Source organism: Suricata suricatta, chromosome 10 (genome assembly GCF_006229205.1).
Source record: "Suricata suricatta isolate VVHF042 chromosome 10, meerkat_22Aug2017_6uvM2_HiC, whole genome shotgun sequence".
NCBI classification, from domain to species: Eukaryota; Metazoa; Chordata; class Mammalia; order Carnivora; family Herpestidae; genus Suricata; species Suricata suricatta.
In genome coordinates, this window is record NC_043709.1 from 11,434,466 (window position 1) to 11,449,170 (window position 14,705).

The following is a 14,705-nucleotide window of genomic DNA, read 5'->3' on the forward strand; positions in this document are numbered from 1 at the left end:
TTGTCCTACAGTGGAATGTTCAAAGGATGCTGGAGGGACGGGTGAAGCTGTTGAGAAATTAGCGATTTGCCGGTAAATCCTAAGAATTCACGGCTCACAGATGTAATTAGCGTGAGAAAAGCTTACAGTTCCAGAGTGGAAAGATAAGGACCACGTGCTAGGGTGAAACAGGTGCAATGCTTGATGAGATCGTCGTGTACGCATATAGCGAGTCTTGCTGCCTTTGACATGGAGAGTGTGATTTTGACCAAGACTTCAGAGAAATGCGAACATCGGAGTGGGTTGACTCTGTGCCTCTCGCTTTGTCTCCTGACGAAGTAAAGCTCCACATAATTTAGTTGTGAAGAGTGCACAGATAAATTAACTCTAACTCAGAGTAGTGATTGCATTGCTGTTTTATGTTCCTGCAGAACAGTATACAGCTGATGTCACTAACCTAGATCTAATTCCCTCTGCCTTTTGATTATTCCTTTTTTCTCTGTGTACGGAAAATTGCTAATACACTCAGTAGCAGATGTCGGCTGCAACAAATGTATAATTTAGGCAGATTTGGATAAGCTCTTTTCTGGAATTCAGCTGAACCTATTTTTACTCTGTGTGCCAGTCACCATTAACTGCCCTCTGCTTAGGGATATTTTCATTAGCGTAGATGAGCACAGGTGCCCTCCTCTTCCACACCCGGTGCCTACAGATTGTAGATCAAGCCTATTTTTTAAATTCTTCTGTCCCCACAGGAATTGTGGTGATACAAGCAGTCGGCAAAGTGGGGCTAAAATGACGAGCTCTCCTAAAAAATCTCATTATACAGTGACTGCCCCTAAATATAAGGTTTCATGTAGAAGTTACTGGGGAATAGCAGATTTAATTATGTAATTTTTTTTTTAGTATTACATAAAGGGACATGTGTATTAACGGCATGAATTAATTGAAAGAGGAGGAACGCTTATAAAAAAAAAAGTTCAGATTCTCGGTGGAATCGCTTGACCCGAGTAACTCTATACCTTAATTTTGGTCTGGCCTCACATGCTTTATGTTTTATTTTATTATTGTTACTGTTGTTAATTACATTATCATTATTATTGTTGCTGTTATTATTGCTATTATTATTATTACTACTACCACTACTACTACAGTTCTTTATTCTTTTATTGGATTTAATTTCCCTTTACAAAATATGCATGGGCCAGAAACGTGACTTTGGGAGAGTACTGCTAGCACGGCGATGTCGGGTTCATACTGTGATATTTTTTCTCTGTTTACCAAGAGATCAGTATTTCAATGTAACGATGCGCATGTTTTCCCCCCTTCTCCCGCTGCATGCAGGGATTCGGGTTCGTAACTTTCGAGAATAGTGCTGATGCAGACAGGGCCAGGGAGAAATTACACGGCACCGTGGTAGAGGGCCGTAAAATCGAGGTGCATGTCTTCAATAATTCAACTTCCGGTTTATATTTTCATTTCTCTCTTTTGTGTCCTGCCCCCCTTATTTCACATTCGGAACCCTGTCTTGTCTGTGTGTCTATGCACACGTGTCTATGTGTACGTGTCTCTCTGTCCTTCACCTTCTTGCACTAAACTGTATAAAAGTAACACTTTTACCCCCCACCCCCACCCCACCAGTTTTCCGTTGTTTGGGGGTTTTCATTTTGATTTACTTGTGTGCCTGTCTATTTGTATTTGTTTTTCATTTACTTTTTCCCTTCATAGTGTTCATCCTTCTGCTCTCTTAATTTTTTTCCTTTGCTTCAGTTTGTGAGACTCCATATGAATACCTGTGATCAGGCCAAAATAAAGCTAACTTCATAAATGTCTAAAAACAATCCAACTTACGTCATTGTGTCCTGTACTGAATCAAGGGTCCAGCCAATATTCCCTCCTCGGGAGGCCAGTTCGCCTCCATGTGCGTGTGATAAGCAAGGAATTTAGTAAAAGACCTCAGAGGTTGTGGGGGCGGGGGAGAAAGAACCCAAAACTCATGAGGTTTTTCAAATATATTTAATATCAAGAATTTCGACCGTTAATGGGTAAAATCCTCCAACAGAGGCTTTGCTGGCTGCTGCCTGCTGTTCACCAGCCTTTTGTAACAACGCAGTGAAGGTTAACTGGCCCCTTTCCCCCTTCCCAGTTTTTAAAATTATGAAATATAAAAGCCACCATTTTGAGTAAGATGTCTGCATATTTTGCTTTCTCCCTCCCTCTCCAATGGTTTAGCATTTAGGGCCCTTCACTTGACTCCCTCTTTCCATGGTAACTATACACAATGCTGGCGATGGTGCCCGTGGGCGGTAAGTGAAACAAAGCGCTAGAGAAGAAGCTTTTTAAATTGTTAATTACAAAACAAATAAGAAAGAAAAAGTCCATCTGCCATCTCACATTAACACTACAAAATGTGATTTGACTTGTTCCTCTCCCTTTTCCTTTCCCCCTTTTATTTTCAATGCTGTTGAGTAATGCCGCCTGGACTGGGGATGTACACACTGTTGGTAGCAGGCTGAGCTGTTTGATTACTGACGTCTTGGTGACTTGTTCCCCCTTGCACATCTTACTCAGAGTTTCTGAACTCCAAGTTTGGCTGGTTTTATTAATGCACTCCCTGCCCCTACTTCCTTTCCCCTTCCCCAAACCTCTGTTTGTAGCTCTGACTGCTCTCTTCCCGGTCCATGACCCTCCCCTCCCCTGCAGACTTTCTCCCTACCCCCCTCGCCTTGCTATTCTCTCTCCTCAAGTTCGGCTCCGTCCTTTCCCCTCGGCTGCTCCCACCACCCCTTCTCTGTGGTGCCTGCAGCTGTGGGTCTCTGCTGACTGGTGGTTTCTGATTGGTTCTGGCCATTTTCCTGGTAGTGCTTGGTGCTTTCTGCTCTAGCCGCTGGTGTCAGCTCTGAGCCCCGTCTAATCCTTGTCTGTAAGAACCTCGCTCTTCACGTTCTCCCTTCTTTCCAAAACCGATTGTTTTTTTTCTTTCTTTTATCTGTGTGTGTGTTAACTGCACGCTCTCAGTCTCATCATTGTTGTATCCCATTCTTTCTTTTTAAATGTGAAATGTTTATATTATTTGGTGGCTCAAACGAGAGTAAATGGAGTTTCTTCTCCTCGCAAAGGAAGATTACCAGTACGCAAACGCTAAAAGACGTCTCAAGATATTTTTTATTCCAGTTCCACCAAAAATTAGTCTCTCCATAACACAGACTTATCGCCATACAAAGTGAACTGTAATATAAATCCCCAGAGGCAAAGTAAGACATTCCCACTTGGTGTGTTTTGTAATTCTTTCCAGAGCTGGCCTGTTTTATGACCAGACAGCTCAGTAGCACACAGTGGGGTCCCATGGTGACGCAGCACCCTCCCTGCAAGAAAGAGCTTTTCGCTGGGCTGCAGGGTCCTGGCCTCGAAGCCCCACTCGTCCTTTCCTCATCTCTGTGACACCCACTCACTGGAGCCGCGAGGGTGCCCTGAATTACACAGTTCTGTAACGAGGGTGGACAGTACCATTAGACAAAAGAAGCATAAGCCTTCTTTCTTCAGTTCTTTCAAGTGCCTAATTTAAAAGCCTTCTGAAAACATTGTTCTTCAGTGGACAGACCACATCGTCTAGAAAATTCAGAATGGTCCTGACACTGGTCAACATGAGACTATAAGTTCTAGTATTTTTTTTTTAACAAAGCTTAAACAACAGAATGTTATAGAGACATCAAAAATGCTGAACACGAGAACAGGTGAAATACACAGATTTGTTTTATCTTCCTGTATGTAAATCTGTTTCCTGACCCATGAGGCAAGCCACTGTTTTATTAAAGAGCTTCAAAGTTCATGTGCAAACAGCGTTGTTTCCAATGTACTTTTTTTCCATAATTCAGAGACTCCAGAGCACATGGCAAATGTCTCTGTCCTTCGGAGCGCTTGGTGGCAAAATAGCCCTCGTTTTCCATTTGGAGACAAGAAACTGCATTTACTCTTGTTAGCCTCATTTATTAAACACTTTAATTAAAATACTATATATTAATATTTTATATTGCTATGTTAATTATTTAAATCAGTATTCTCTGAAATGTACATTTGATTCACTGAGTGTTGTGTTCCTGGACGGGCGACTCCGTGTTCCTGACGTGGTGTCCTCTCTCCCCGCCCCTTCTTTCTCCTTTGCGTTTTTAGGTGAATAATGCTACAGCGCGTGTAATGACCAATAAGAAGATGGTCACACCATATGCAAATGGTAAGTGATCACACATTCTCTTCAGAAGCATGTCATTTATTCTTGTATTAATATAGGAACTTTTTATACTTACCAGAGAATCTCTATTTCAGTCTTAAGGCGGTTTGTTTAATTAACATTGAAGTGTTCTCTTTTACCCGGGAGAATAGTTTGTTTTTACAAATTAGCTTCTTTCTTAGAATTAAGCTCAGTCTTTAAGGTACTAAGCTCTAGTGGTCTCAGTGAAGTTCATCTGACACACAGTGTGAGCACATCATTTGAGGCTACCTGTTAACCCAGTGGGGGGTCCCACTAAGGCACCCTGCTTTTTAGCTGCTGTTGTTGTTTGTAATACGTTAGCTAAGCTTGTCCGTGGTAGGTGCCCCCCAACACTCAGTTTTCCTACTGATCCCTGCCTGCTCCTGAGCGTGAGTGGAATAATTCTTGACCCCTTGCTCTCCTTTTAAAGCTGTGCTCTGGAGATAAACGCCATGGTGCACACACGTGTGTGTGTATGTGTGGTGTGTGTGTGTGTGTGTGTGCGCGCGCGCGCTATTTTCTGTCCCGTGACTCCATGTTATACAGTGGGTTTCATAAATGTTTCTCATTGAGAAGGAAACATTGTGAATATTTTGCCCAACAAAAACAGAACGCTTCCATGCTTGTCAGTTTCTGCAGTCTCACCACCGGTCTTGCCAGCCCCTGGGAGGGGTGGGAAGGAGACCTGGGTTGGGTCTTGAGGCCTCCGGCAACTTCTCATTTACTTTTGTATACTTTGAGATTCTGCATAAAATTCTTATCCAGAATCAAATGTGTTTTCTGCTGCTTTTAAAAGTTTGAATCTACAGCTAGAGTAGGACAGTATGTGCTGCCGGGGTCTTGAATCAAGAAGTACCTTAGTCTATTCCATGATGTCGTCAATAGACAGATTTAGCCCCGCTCTTCAAACAGATGGTACATATCCGCATAATTTGCACTCATCGGTCTCGTTTACATTTTCCCTACACATTTTATCAATGGGACATCATGTGATATACCACCCCCTCCCCCTTTACCTCTTGATATTTTTTCACTGCCATTACACAAACAGAAGTTTCTACAATTTTGATAATAACCCAGCATCAGCAGAAGAGGAAGGGGAGGCAACGTATGTCAGGTTTCCTTTACATCCAGGGGAAACGGTATGGTAGAAGAGGACAGAAATTCTACTTTTAGATTTGACTCTTCATTTTACTGTGTCCATGGGCCAATTTTTTTTAAGCTGATTGTGTTTTCATCACATTAATTGGCAGTCACAGAATTTGAGCAGCTGAAGGCTCTGTAGAAGTCATCTAAGCCAACCTTCTTAGTTTATTATTTAGGAAATTAAGCCCAGAGAAGTACAGTACGTACTGGTGTCGCAGATGTCACACCTGTCTTCCCTCGCCCATTGGGTTTTGTGAAGGTCGAAACTACTCTGCAAATTGTGAACTGAAACATATCCGAAGTATTATTGACAGCATACCATTATAAGCCATTGTTGAGATGTGGACTATTACTTATGGGAGAGCTTAAATAATAGTACCATTGGTAGGAAAGAAGAGAGTCGTTTTTTGAATATTATTCTAAATTAAGATTCACACCTAATGGAGCCAAACTTTAGAGCCCTGCAGCTGCCTGTGGCCAGAGCTGCTGGAACGAGTGCTCCGTGCCTTCTGGTGAGTTCTCAGTCCGCGGCGTAGTTTACGTTGGCTGGAATCACTTCATTTGTCTGACATTGGAGAACATTTGTGTTCTTACAACTCCATTAGGATTTGAACCCAGATATTTGCCCAATTTTTATGTAAAATAATGAAGAGACCTCACCATCTGTGAGCACGTAAAATAGTAGGTTGGATTGGTTCAGAATGAATGGGCTTTCTCTTAAGGACTGCCTCGCGTCTTTCAGAAAAATGACAGCGCATGTTTGCTTTATTTATGTGTGAAGATCAATAAGTGCCTGTGGGTGAAAGTTTTCATATGGAAATCTATGCAGTCTTTATCAGTGGGCAGCAATACTTTTTTTCTTTTTTAACGCCTACTTTTTTATAAATATAAAAAGGGGGAATGAAGAAATAAAATTGACATCAAACCTAATGTCTGGGAATACTTAAAGTTTATCATTGTTTAACTAATGTTCAACAGCCATCTAGTACTCGTTTGTTAAAACGAGTGGTTAATTTAAGTGTGTTTATTACAAATAAGAATCCCAACACATGCATGAAGTTGATGTACCTTGAGTTTTATTATTGTAATGTCTCTTCGCATTGACTGGCTGAGGTTAACTGCAACAGAATCTTAAGAGTAAATCCCAAAGGAAGGGAATTTCAGCTCACCCAGATTTCCATCAGCGTGGTCCAGTTGAACATGGAGTCAAAGATCAGCTCAAATAGGAATTCACATGTGAGTTATAAAGTAGAGGAGCGAACAGTGTTAGGACAGTAGATAAGAAAGCGCATCCAGGATGCTGTCAAATGACCTCCATTCTGCCTTTCTCCTTTTTCTAAAAATGAAGAATACGTTATTAAGCAGTTCTGTGAGAGAGACTGTATCAGACCCTAGGATTTATTTATGTTTGTTTTTCCTCCTCTCACTCTCTCTCCATCTTTCAGCTTCCTCCCAGTTTTCCGTTCCCTGCACTCTGCCCCTACACCTTCCCGCCCCGGCCCCTCATTATTCCTTCATGTGCTAGTCCTGCTTAAGATACTCAAGTACGCGGGCGCCTGGGTGGCTCGGTTGGTTGGGTGTCTGACTCTTGGTTTAGGCTCAGGTCATGATCTCGTGGTTTTGTGAGTTCAAGTCCTGCATCTGCTCAGCACAGAGCCCACTGGAGATTCTCACTCTCCCTCTTTCTGCCCCTCCCCCCACTCACACTGTCTCTCTCAAAATAAACTTTACAAAAAATGTGTGTGTGTGTGTGTGTGTGTGTGTGTGTGTGTGTGTGTGTGTGTACCCTGGTATGGAAGTGTCCTGACCTTCTCACAGAACCCCCCCCCCAGCTGGCATTCATTCTGCAGAGGAGATGGTAGCCGGTAAAAGTCAATGCAGGGACGTCTGAAGCCGGCTTGACAGGCGCCGAGCAGTCCTCTTCACTGTGTTCCTCACAAAGTCTTCAGTGCTCACTGTCCCCTCTTCCGTTTCAGGTTGGAAATTAAGCCCTGTAGTTGGAGCTGTATATGGCCCTGAGTTATATGCAGGTAGTGCTGTGTTGATTTTTTCCATTCGTGCTGTTTAACTGTAAAATCATGTGTTGTGTTTCAGCTTACAATTCCTTTGTAACCTTTTCGCCTTTCTTAATTTTTTTTCAATGCAATCAGCCTCCAGCTTTCAAGCAGACGTGTCCTTAGGCAATGACGCAGCAGTGCCCCTATCGGGAAGAGGGGGTATTAACACTTACATTCCTTTAATCAGTAAGTAGCCTATGTTGGCCTGGCGTGACTATCGTGAGTAAAGAGCGGTGTGTGCTAGTCTTCCCCCCACCCCCCAAGGATAATATGTAACTGGAGGACGCAGGCGTTCTTGAGAATCGAGTGCTGTCACAACGCCCCGGCCCTGCTTCACCTGTGTTAGACTCGTTCTGACCAGATGTGAAGATGGCCATGGAGCATAAATACTTGGAAAAGTGGAGGGGGGTTAGGACACGTGAAGAAGAGTTTAGTCCGCACTCGATAGCAGAGAACACAAAACATAGATATTTGTGGAATATGTTACATGTGTTCTCTGTAAGGCAGCTTTGGGCCCTCTTGTAGAACGTCACTTAGGAGCACATCCGGTATTCCTGATTATTCTCAGTTCTGTTGAAACCTCTGAAGTCCTTCGGACCGGAGCCATTTTCCTCTAGCAAAAGGTAAAACTAACAAGATTTCCGTGGACATGGAGTAAATGTCGGTGTGTGCTTTCCGGAGGATAGCACGTTTAAAATAGGCCTTTAGAAACTGCCTGCCTCCCTGGAGAATACAAGGAGCTTCCTTCTCCCCTGACATTTCTGAATTAAAACATTTTAGATAAAAGAATAAAGCGGACCGATGAAATGTGTAAAGATTATTGTGTGCCTCAGAGGTTGGTACAAACACAAAAGAACATTCTTACGAAGAAGAATTACTGTATGCACGTAATAACAGGTGGACACGACTCGCGATGGGCCAGTCAGAGTTTCTGTCAGACGATTTAAGCTGCCCCCCGAAGTGGACTGGCTGGTCTCGCCGCAGCACTGGTTCTCGGGCTTCCCCACCGGGCTCTCACCAGCCCGCCCTGGAACGCCAGGGCTGGGACGGGGCAGAGTACACTCCCTCGGGACTGGCGACGAACAGAGAGCGCGAGGAATCCTTAGCGTTTGCGTATCAGGGCTCTCCCTTTCTTTCTCAGGAAAGATCTGGGGCATACCTTTTAACCTTTGCTGCAATCGGCTCAAAGGCAGCTGTGACTGTGTGCCTGCTGTTGAATGCAAGTTGACATTCCTGTCATATTTTGGGTCTCCCTTTAGTTCCTGGCTTCCCTTACCCGACTGCAGCCACCACGGCGGCCGCGTTCAGAGGAGCCCATCTGAGGGGCAGAGGGCGGACGGTATATGGGGCAGTCCGAGCGGTACCTCCAACAGCCATTCCCGCCTATCCAGGGTAAGCATTAGATTCCAAAATGAGCAGCTGGACAGCAAAGAATACCGTGGCCCTCTCACACCTTATGGGACATTGCTGTGCCACATTGTAGAGATTCTATGACTCTTTGCAAATTAATGAATTAGATGGCAAAAGCCAGAATGTACCATTGTCAGAATGTAACCAAATGCCTATCCGTTATATGAATCTTCATTTGGCCACCTTAAGCCCTCGAGGCTTAAGACAGCAGCCAGAACTGTCTTGTGTTTACTAGCAGTGTGTTGGCATGGAGTTCACTCAGCATCGCACGAACGTGGATTAACACTCCTGCAGAGAACCAAAATAGGAGCTCCAGATTGTAGCACGAGACCGCACCTGCTGCACTCACCCCCTCATCAGCACCCTGCGTGGGGGCCGAGGCTGCCACGTCGGCCTCCCTTTTGGTTTCCCTGCCTGGGTGGTGAACAGCAGAACTAGTTACCCACAATGGATTTGCTTTCTTTGTAGGAGACGGATTAAAAGAGGTTAATTCAAAGATGCACCAAGGCCAATTGAATCCAGGGAGAAAGGGAGAAGTAGGAAGAATTAAACTCCAGTTGGCTTCTAATGATGGTAAACCAGCTGACGTAGCTGAGCGTCCCTCACCCTTGGGTGTTTGTATGGAGGGTGTCTCATGCAGTGGAATGATTCCATAGCAACAACTAAATCCTTTGCTATCGAATGGGGGAGAAGGAGTGACGCTGGCAGGCTTCGTCTCCAGGTGTTTCTCGGTGTCAGCCACAAATGTCTCTTTTTAGAAGGAGTGGACTTCTCGAAGGTAGTGGTACCGAGGACTTTTCTTTCTTCAAAGATGTGACATTTGTGTTCTTCATCTTTTCTCTGCCTCTGACAGTTTTTTTTCCCCATATTCTCTCCAAGGAGTAAACCTAGCCACAGAGGAGCCCTATTCGTTGCTACTTAGTTAAAACACAGAGGGAAAGAGCCGCCTCTGTAGGTCCTTTTCTGACGGCAAAATGGGCTTGGAGGTCTGCTAACTCAGCATTCGCTCACAGACCGAGCGGACACGCCGTTGGGGTCCCCCATTGCACCGAAGTAAAGCCTTTTTATTAGACACGTGTGCATGTTGGAACGGACAGGCTCCAGGAGGCGCTGGAAGGGAACTGCTTTAGAAATAAACTTTTGTTTGCAGTTTATAGATGTTTAAATCCCATGCATTCCATCATCTCCATCCTCTGCCATCACTTGCTTTTAATTTTACTCTTTCTTCTCGCAACTTGAACTTTGACCTTCAACCTCTGACATCTCTTTAAAGAAGTGAATAAAGACGCAGTATTTTTTCATCAAGAAATACCCAAGTGAAACATAAAAACAGACCTTTTGGAAGTTCTGCCCACCAGGAAAATTGTTCACGAAGCGTCTTCCGTTTCAGTCCAAGAGAGTTTACTGTCAGGTTGGCAAAGAGATACCATACCCGCCAGAAACATGGGACTTCTTTTATTTTGTAATATTCCCGAGTTTACTTCATGAAACGGTTGGATTTGCTCTAGTCGCTGTAGCTTATTTCACTGTATTGGCCAAACCTGAGAACCCATTCTCTGCCAAGTCTGTGTCAGGATGAGGGCCGCTCAAAGATATTTTATGTCTAATCATACCAATCTCCGTGCATTACATTGAACACTGATTTCCCATGTTTTCTTTTTTATTAACTAAACCACCGGTTTACATGGAAGATGGCAAGGAATAAGTCCAGTATTTGATGGGGAATGGCCTAAAATTGCTTTTCAGCTCAGTAAACTAATTTTCATCCTTAATCATTGTGTCCTAGCCTCCTTGTGGCATTTGATACAGGGAATATTAGAATTCTTCTAGAATTTAGGTAAATATTCCCAGTGAGTGACCTAACTTAGGGTAAACTTTATTCCTGCTTTTAATGCCACCACTGTTCTGTATGGAAGAGATGTTTGCAATCTTTGCCTGCATCCCCTCCTGAAATAGTTGAAGGTTAATTAATCACCACTTGGCCTCAGCGCTTTCCTTTCTATCAGGCTTCTCGTTAGGAGCAAGTGTCTTTCTTAGTAAAATGCAGTTGAGAGGCGCATTACTTTCTAATAATCTAACTTTAACTGCAGTTGGGAGACTGTGGAACCGGATAGGACTTAGCTAAATGACCATCACAGAGGAGCTTAATTTGCCTGTTTTGTAATACAAAGGCACAGCCCATTTGGGGCATTGCAGAGTGTGACCGGATTGCCCTGTCCACCCAACAGAATGTCACTGTAATAAGAATTCAGAAACTTTCCAGCCACCTGCAAAAAAAAATTTCATATTCAAGTTAAAAATATGATTGAAAGACCTCACTGACCAGGTTATTACAATAGAGAAGGTAGTGGTGAAAATTTCCAGGTTGCTTAGTTGAATAAACAATAAGCAGATCTTCTCATTTAAAATACCCGAACCTTGATTTAACACACGTGAAGAAAAAAGTCTTATCTTTTATCTCTACTGCCGTTCCGTGTCTTTGGTCCCAAAGTAATGTTTTGGGGAAAGTCTGTATGCACAAAAATACCTCAGATGGTTTGCAATCTATGATTATAACAGCTTAGCGTTGCCCAGGACTTTAAAAAAGAAAAACTAAATTCATGTATTTTGTTTGATATAAATTCATTTTTCCGAACAGGAAAATAAACCCTTCTATTCCTAATCAACTATTATTCTCTGTTTTATCCTTTTAAGTAAAACAGGATGATCCTTGGTCATGCCCAGAACATCAGTTATGAATTAAAATTTGCAGAGTTTCATGAATATTCTTATGGTCAAAAAAGAGCCCTTAAAATCTTGCAGTTACTCCTTCCGCTCTGGATTATATTGTTACTATCTGGGATCCCCACTGCACCTTTCAATTCTCGGACCTTGGACCAATCACCTTAACCTTTAGCTCATTATCTCTGCTTGTGAAAGCAATGCATTGTGGGTATTTTTGGTTGTGTTTTTTTTTTAATTACATTTCTCTGTTTACTTTGGTCAGAATTGATTGACTTGTTTTTCTGAGGTGTTGCATTGGTTCTTAAAATGCTGAATAATAATACTTTGCATGCTCGTGTGATCAGCCGAATCTTACTGCATGTCTAATGTGCAGGGTATAAAGCAGGTGATGTATGGATATCAGGAAAAACGCACATACTTCTAGGAAACCGAAAACAAAACGTTAAACACAGTTTTGGAAGGCACTCTGTGTACAGGTCCCCCTCCGAAAGGGATTCTTTGGGTTCATTTTTTTCACGTTAGACCCCCTTTCTCCATACCTCCCCCCGCCCCTCCCAACACGCCCACGCATACACACACAATCATTTTGAAATTCTTAAAGGAAAGTTTCCTCCTAGGGCAGGTTTAAAAAAAAAATTCTCCAGGAATGAAAAGTTGATGTTTCTAATCCACCAGAGTTCCATTAGGTCTGTCAGGCCCTCCGGGAATTGCCTTTGATTGTTTTAATCCTCTACCAAGCGTTCAGGTGTGCGTTGAGTGGCACGCTCCCTTCCGGTCTGCACGCCCCTGAGTCACCGGCGTGCGCGTGCCCGTGCCCGCGCACGTTCCTCTCGCTGCCTCGCTCGGCGCCCCCAGCCCCGGTCACTATTCATACATCACCTGCCTGTGTAGAGCGCATGTGCATGCTGCCGTCCTCAATAACCGGAATGTGTTTCTGTTCTTTTGTTTTTTTGTTTTGTTTTTGTGTGGATTTTCTGCAGTGTGGTTTACCAGGACGGATTTTACGGTGCTGACCTCTATGTAAGTACACATACCGGGGCCTTCTCGACCCCATTCCCCGACAAGCCAGCCTTTTTTTTCTGTTTCTTTGGTTTGGTTTGGTTTTTTTGTTTTGGTTTTTTTTTGTTTCAGGTTTTTTTTTTTTTTTACATATAATTTATTTGATTTTTATTTTCTTTTTCCTTGTGGATATATATATATATATTTATATATTTAAGAATGCAAGCATGCTTCTCTGCCACTGCGCTTGCCCCTGGGTGCAAAAACTAAGCCTTTGGGTTTCCTGATCATTGCTAGGGTCAGTCTACTGGACATATTCTTTTCCCTTCCCTCCACCCACAGATGTTCTGTGATTGATTTGCGAGATGATCAGCAGGTTTAAAGTCTTAATACTGTCGTGTCATGTGCATACATAAATAACAGGACACTTATATTAGCTGAAACCAACCCTCTCTCTCTTCTGCTTCTCTTCTCATTTCACATCCCTCTGTAGATCATTGGAGCTTTGATTTTGTAGCCGGCAGTAAGCTTGCTAAACTACGCCTTTTCTTATTTTCCGTACTTTGAGAGAGCATTATCTATCCCCTGAGAGGGAGGTAAGAAGCCGATGCCAGTGGAAAGTGGGTGATAATGAGAGGAAGCCAAACACTCGGGGCTCACGGCCTCTCTCTCTCTGTCAAAAGGTCCACAGCTGGTGGGTCTCTTTTCTTAAGAGCCATCTCGAGGGAAGCGAGCGGCATGATTGGTAAAATGTAAGAAGAGTTCAGGTTGGCATCCTACAGGATTTGTTGATCCTGCCAGCAATATTGGCATCATCATTATTATCCATTATGGAAACTGTCTTGTTTTGGAGAAAGTTCCACGATTGGTTTGTCACATATTATTTTAAATGTGGACAAAGTGATCTAACGGACACAAAGAGTCAAAAGCTTTGGAGTTTTGAAGTTGTTTTATTAGGACCTCTCCAAATGATCTGTTTCCGAATGCAAGCTTAGTGTGGCCACCCAAATCATTAAGAAACCATTTCAGAAGAAAAACTTGACAGTATGGAATTATTCTTTGGGCACAGTTTAGAATTGTCCAGAAATGCTCTCTCCGCCCTTACCTCCCCAAATCAGTAAGGTTACCTTCACAGTGAACTGTTTGCCACAGATTTCTGGCGATCAGAAGCTTCAGTGCACTTTCAGAATGTACTTAGGGTCTCCGTGCGTTGCAGGAAGCAAGGAGGTGACCGGACACACCTGTCCTATTTAGAGTAGACCTTCAAAGTTTGCCTTAGTTTAAGAGATGCAGAAAGGAGTCTCAGCCATGATTTGGTCCAACTCTCTCACTTCGTAGATCTATTTCATAAAGAGATTGTGACTTACCCAGATTACATCAGTTTCTTATATAACCAAGCACCAAATTGATTCATTTTTCGTTATCAGTGGTTTAATTAAAATTCATGTCTTTCCTCAACTGCTTTTCAAGAAGTAATGCAAGATGCCTTCTTTCCTGTGCTCACAGTGAAACTCAAGGTTTAGAGAAATAGTCCTACTTTTATACCAGATGACACTTTTCTCGATATACATATTTACATACGGTCTTAGCATGTACATTCTCACATATACATTAGTGTCCATGTTCTCATAAAACTCATCTTTATGTTATTTAAATTGTTTTTCTGAAATCCGGTCTGTTAGAGCACGCTTTTCCACTGGGATTATTTTCTCAAGTCAAAGTTGTTGTTGTGTCTTTTTTCCCTCTAGTATCTTTTTTATCTGGGGATGTTTAAAGTACGGCTTATTTCTACCTTAGGAAGATTGCCCACTTCCACCTCGTTTAAGTGAATCAACCAAATATTTGCTTATAGTTCTTGCGTATCTTTAGGTGGCAATACATGATTTTATTAAGAGAGAGATGACTTTTCTGTACTTTTGTTGAGACAACACCCACCTTATGAAACTAAACAAGCAATTCAGTGACCTTGCTGAAGTACTTGACCAGTGGTGCCTCATTAATGAAAAGAATTAATCATAATGTTACGGTCATTTCTTCGCTCCTATCTTAAAGCAGTCACTTGGAGGGGAAAGGTGGTCTCTAGCGCTGAAATATTATCCGACCCCACTAATGAGAAACAAGAACACGTTATGAGGTAACTG

At 42.8% G+C, this 14,705-nt stretch overlaps 1 protein-coding gene across 14 annotated transcripts in view; it reads left to right on the forward strand.

Annotated features, from left to right (window-relative positions):
- Positions 1 to 14,705, forward strand: part of RBFOX2 (RNA binding fox-1 homolog 2) — a 275,300-nt gene that overhangs the window by 246,520 nt on the left and 14,075 nt on the right. For 7 of the 14 annotated variants that reach the window (XM_029953601.1, XM_029953597.1, XM_029953598.1 and 4 more), the window contains 6 exons: positions 1,324 to 1,416; positions 4,150 to 4,210; positions 7,351 to 7,404; positions 7,525 to 7,617; positions 8,679 to 8,823; positions 12,546 to 12,585. In XM_029953601.1, coding sequence (XP_029809461.1) covers positions 1,324 to 1,416; positions 4,150 to 4,210; positions 7,351 to 7,404; positions 7,525 to 7,617; positions 8,679 to 8,823; positions 12,546 to 12,585 — 486 coding nt within the window. The remainder of the gene's footprint in view (positions 1 to 1,323; positions 1,417 to 4,149; positions 4,211 to 7,350; positions 7,405 to 7,524; positions 7,618 to 8,678; positions 8,824 to 12,545; positions 12,586 to 14,705) is intronic. The other 7 variants (XM_029953599.1, XM_029953600.1, XM_029953604.1 and 4 more) reach the window with 4 other exon arrangements.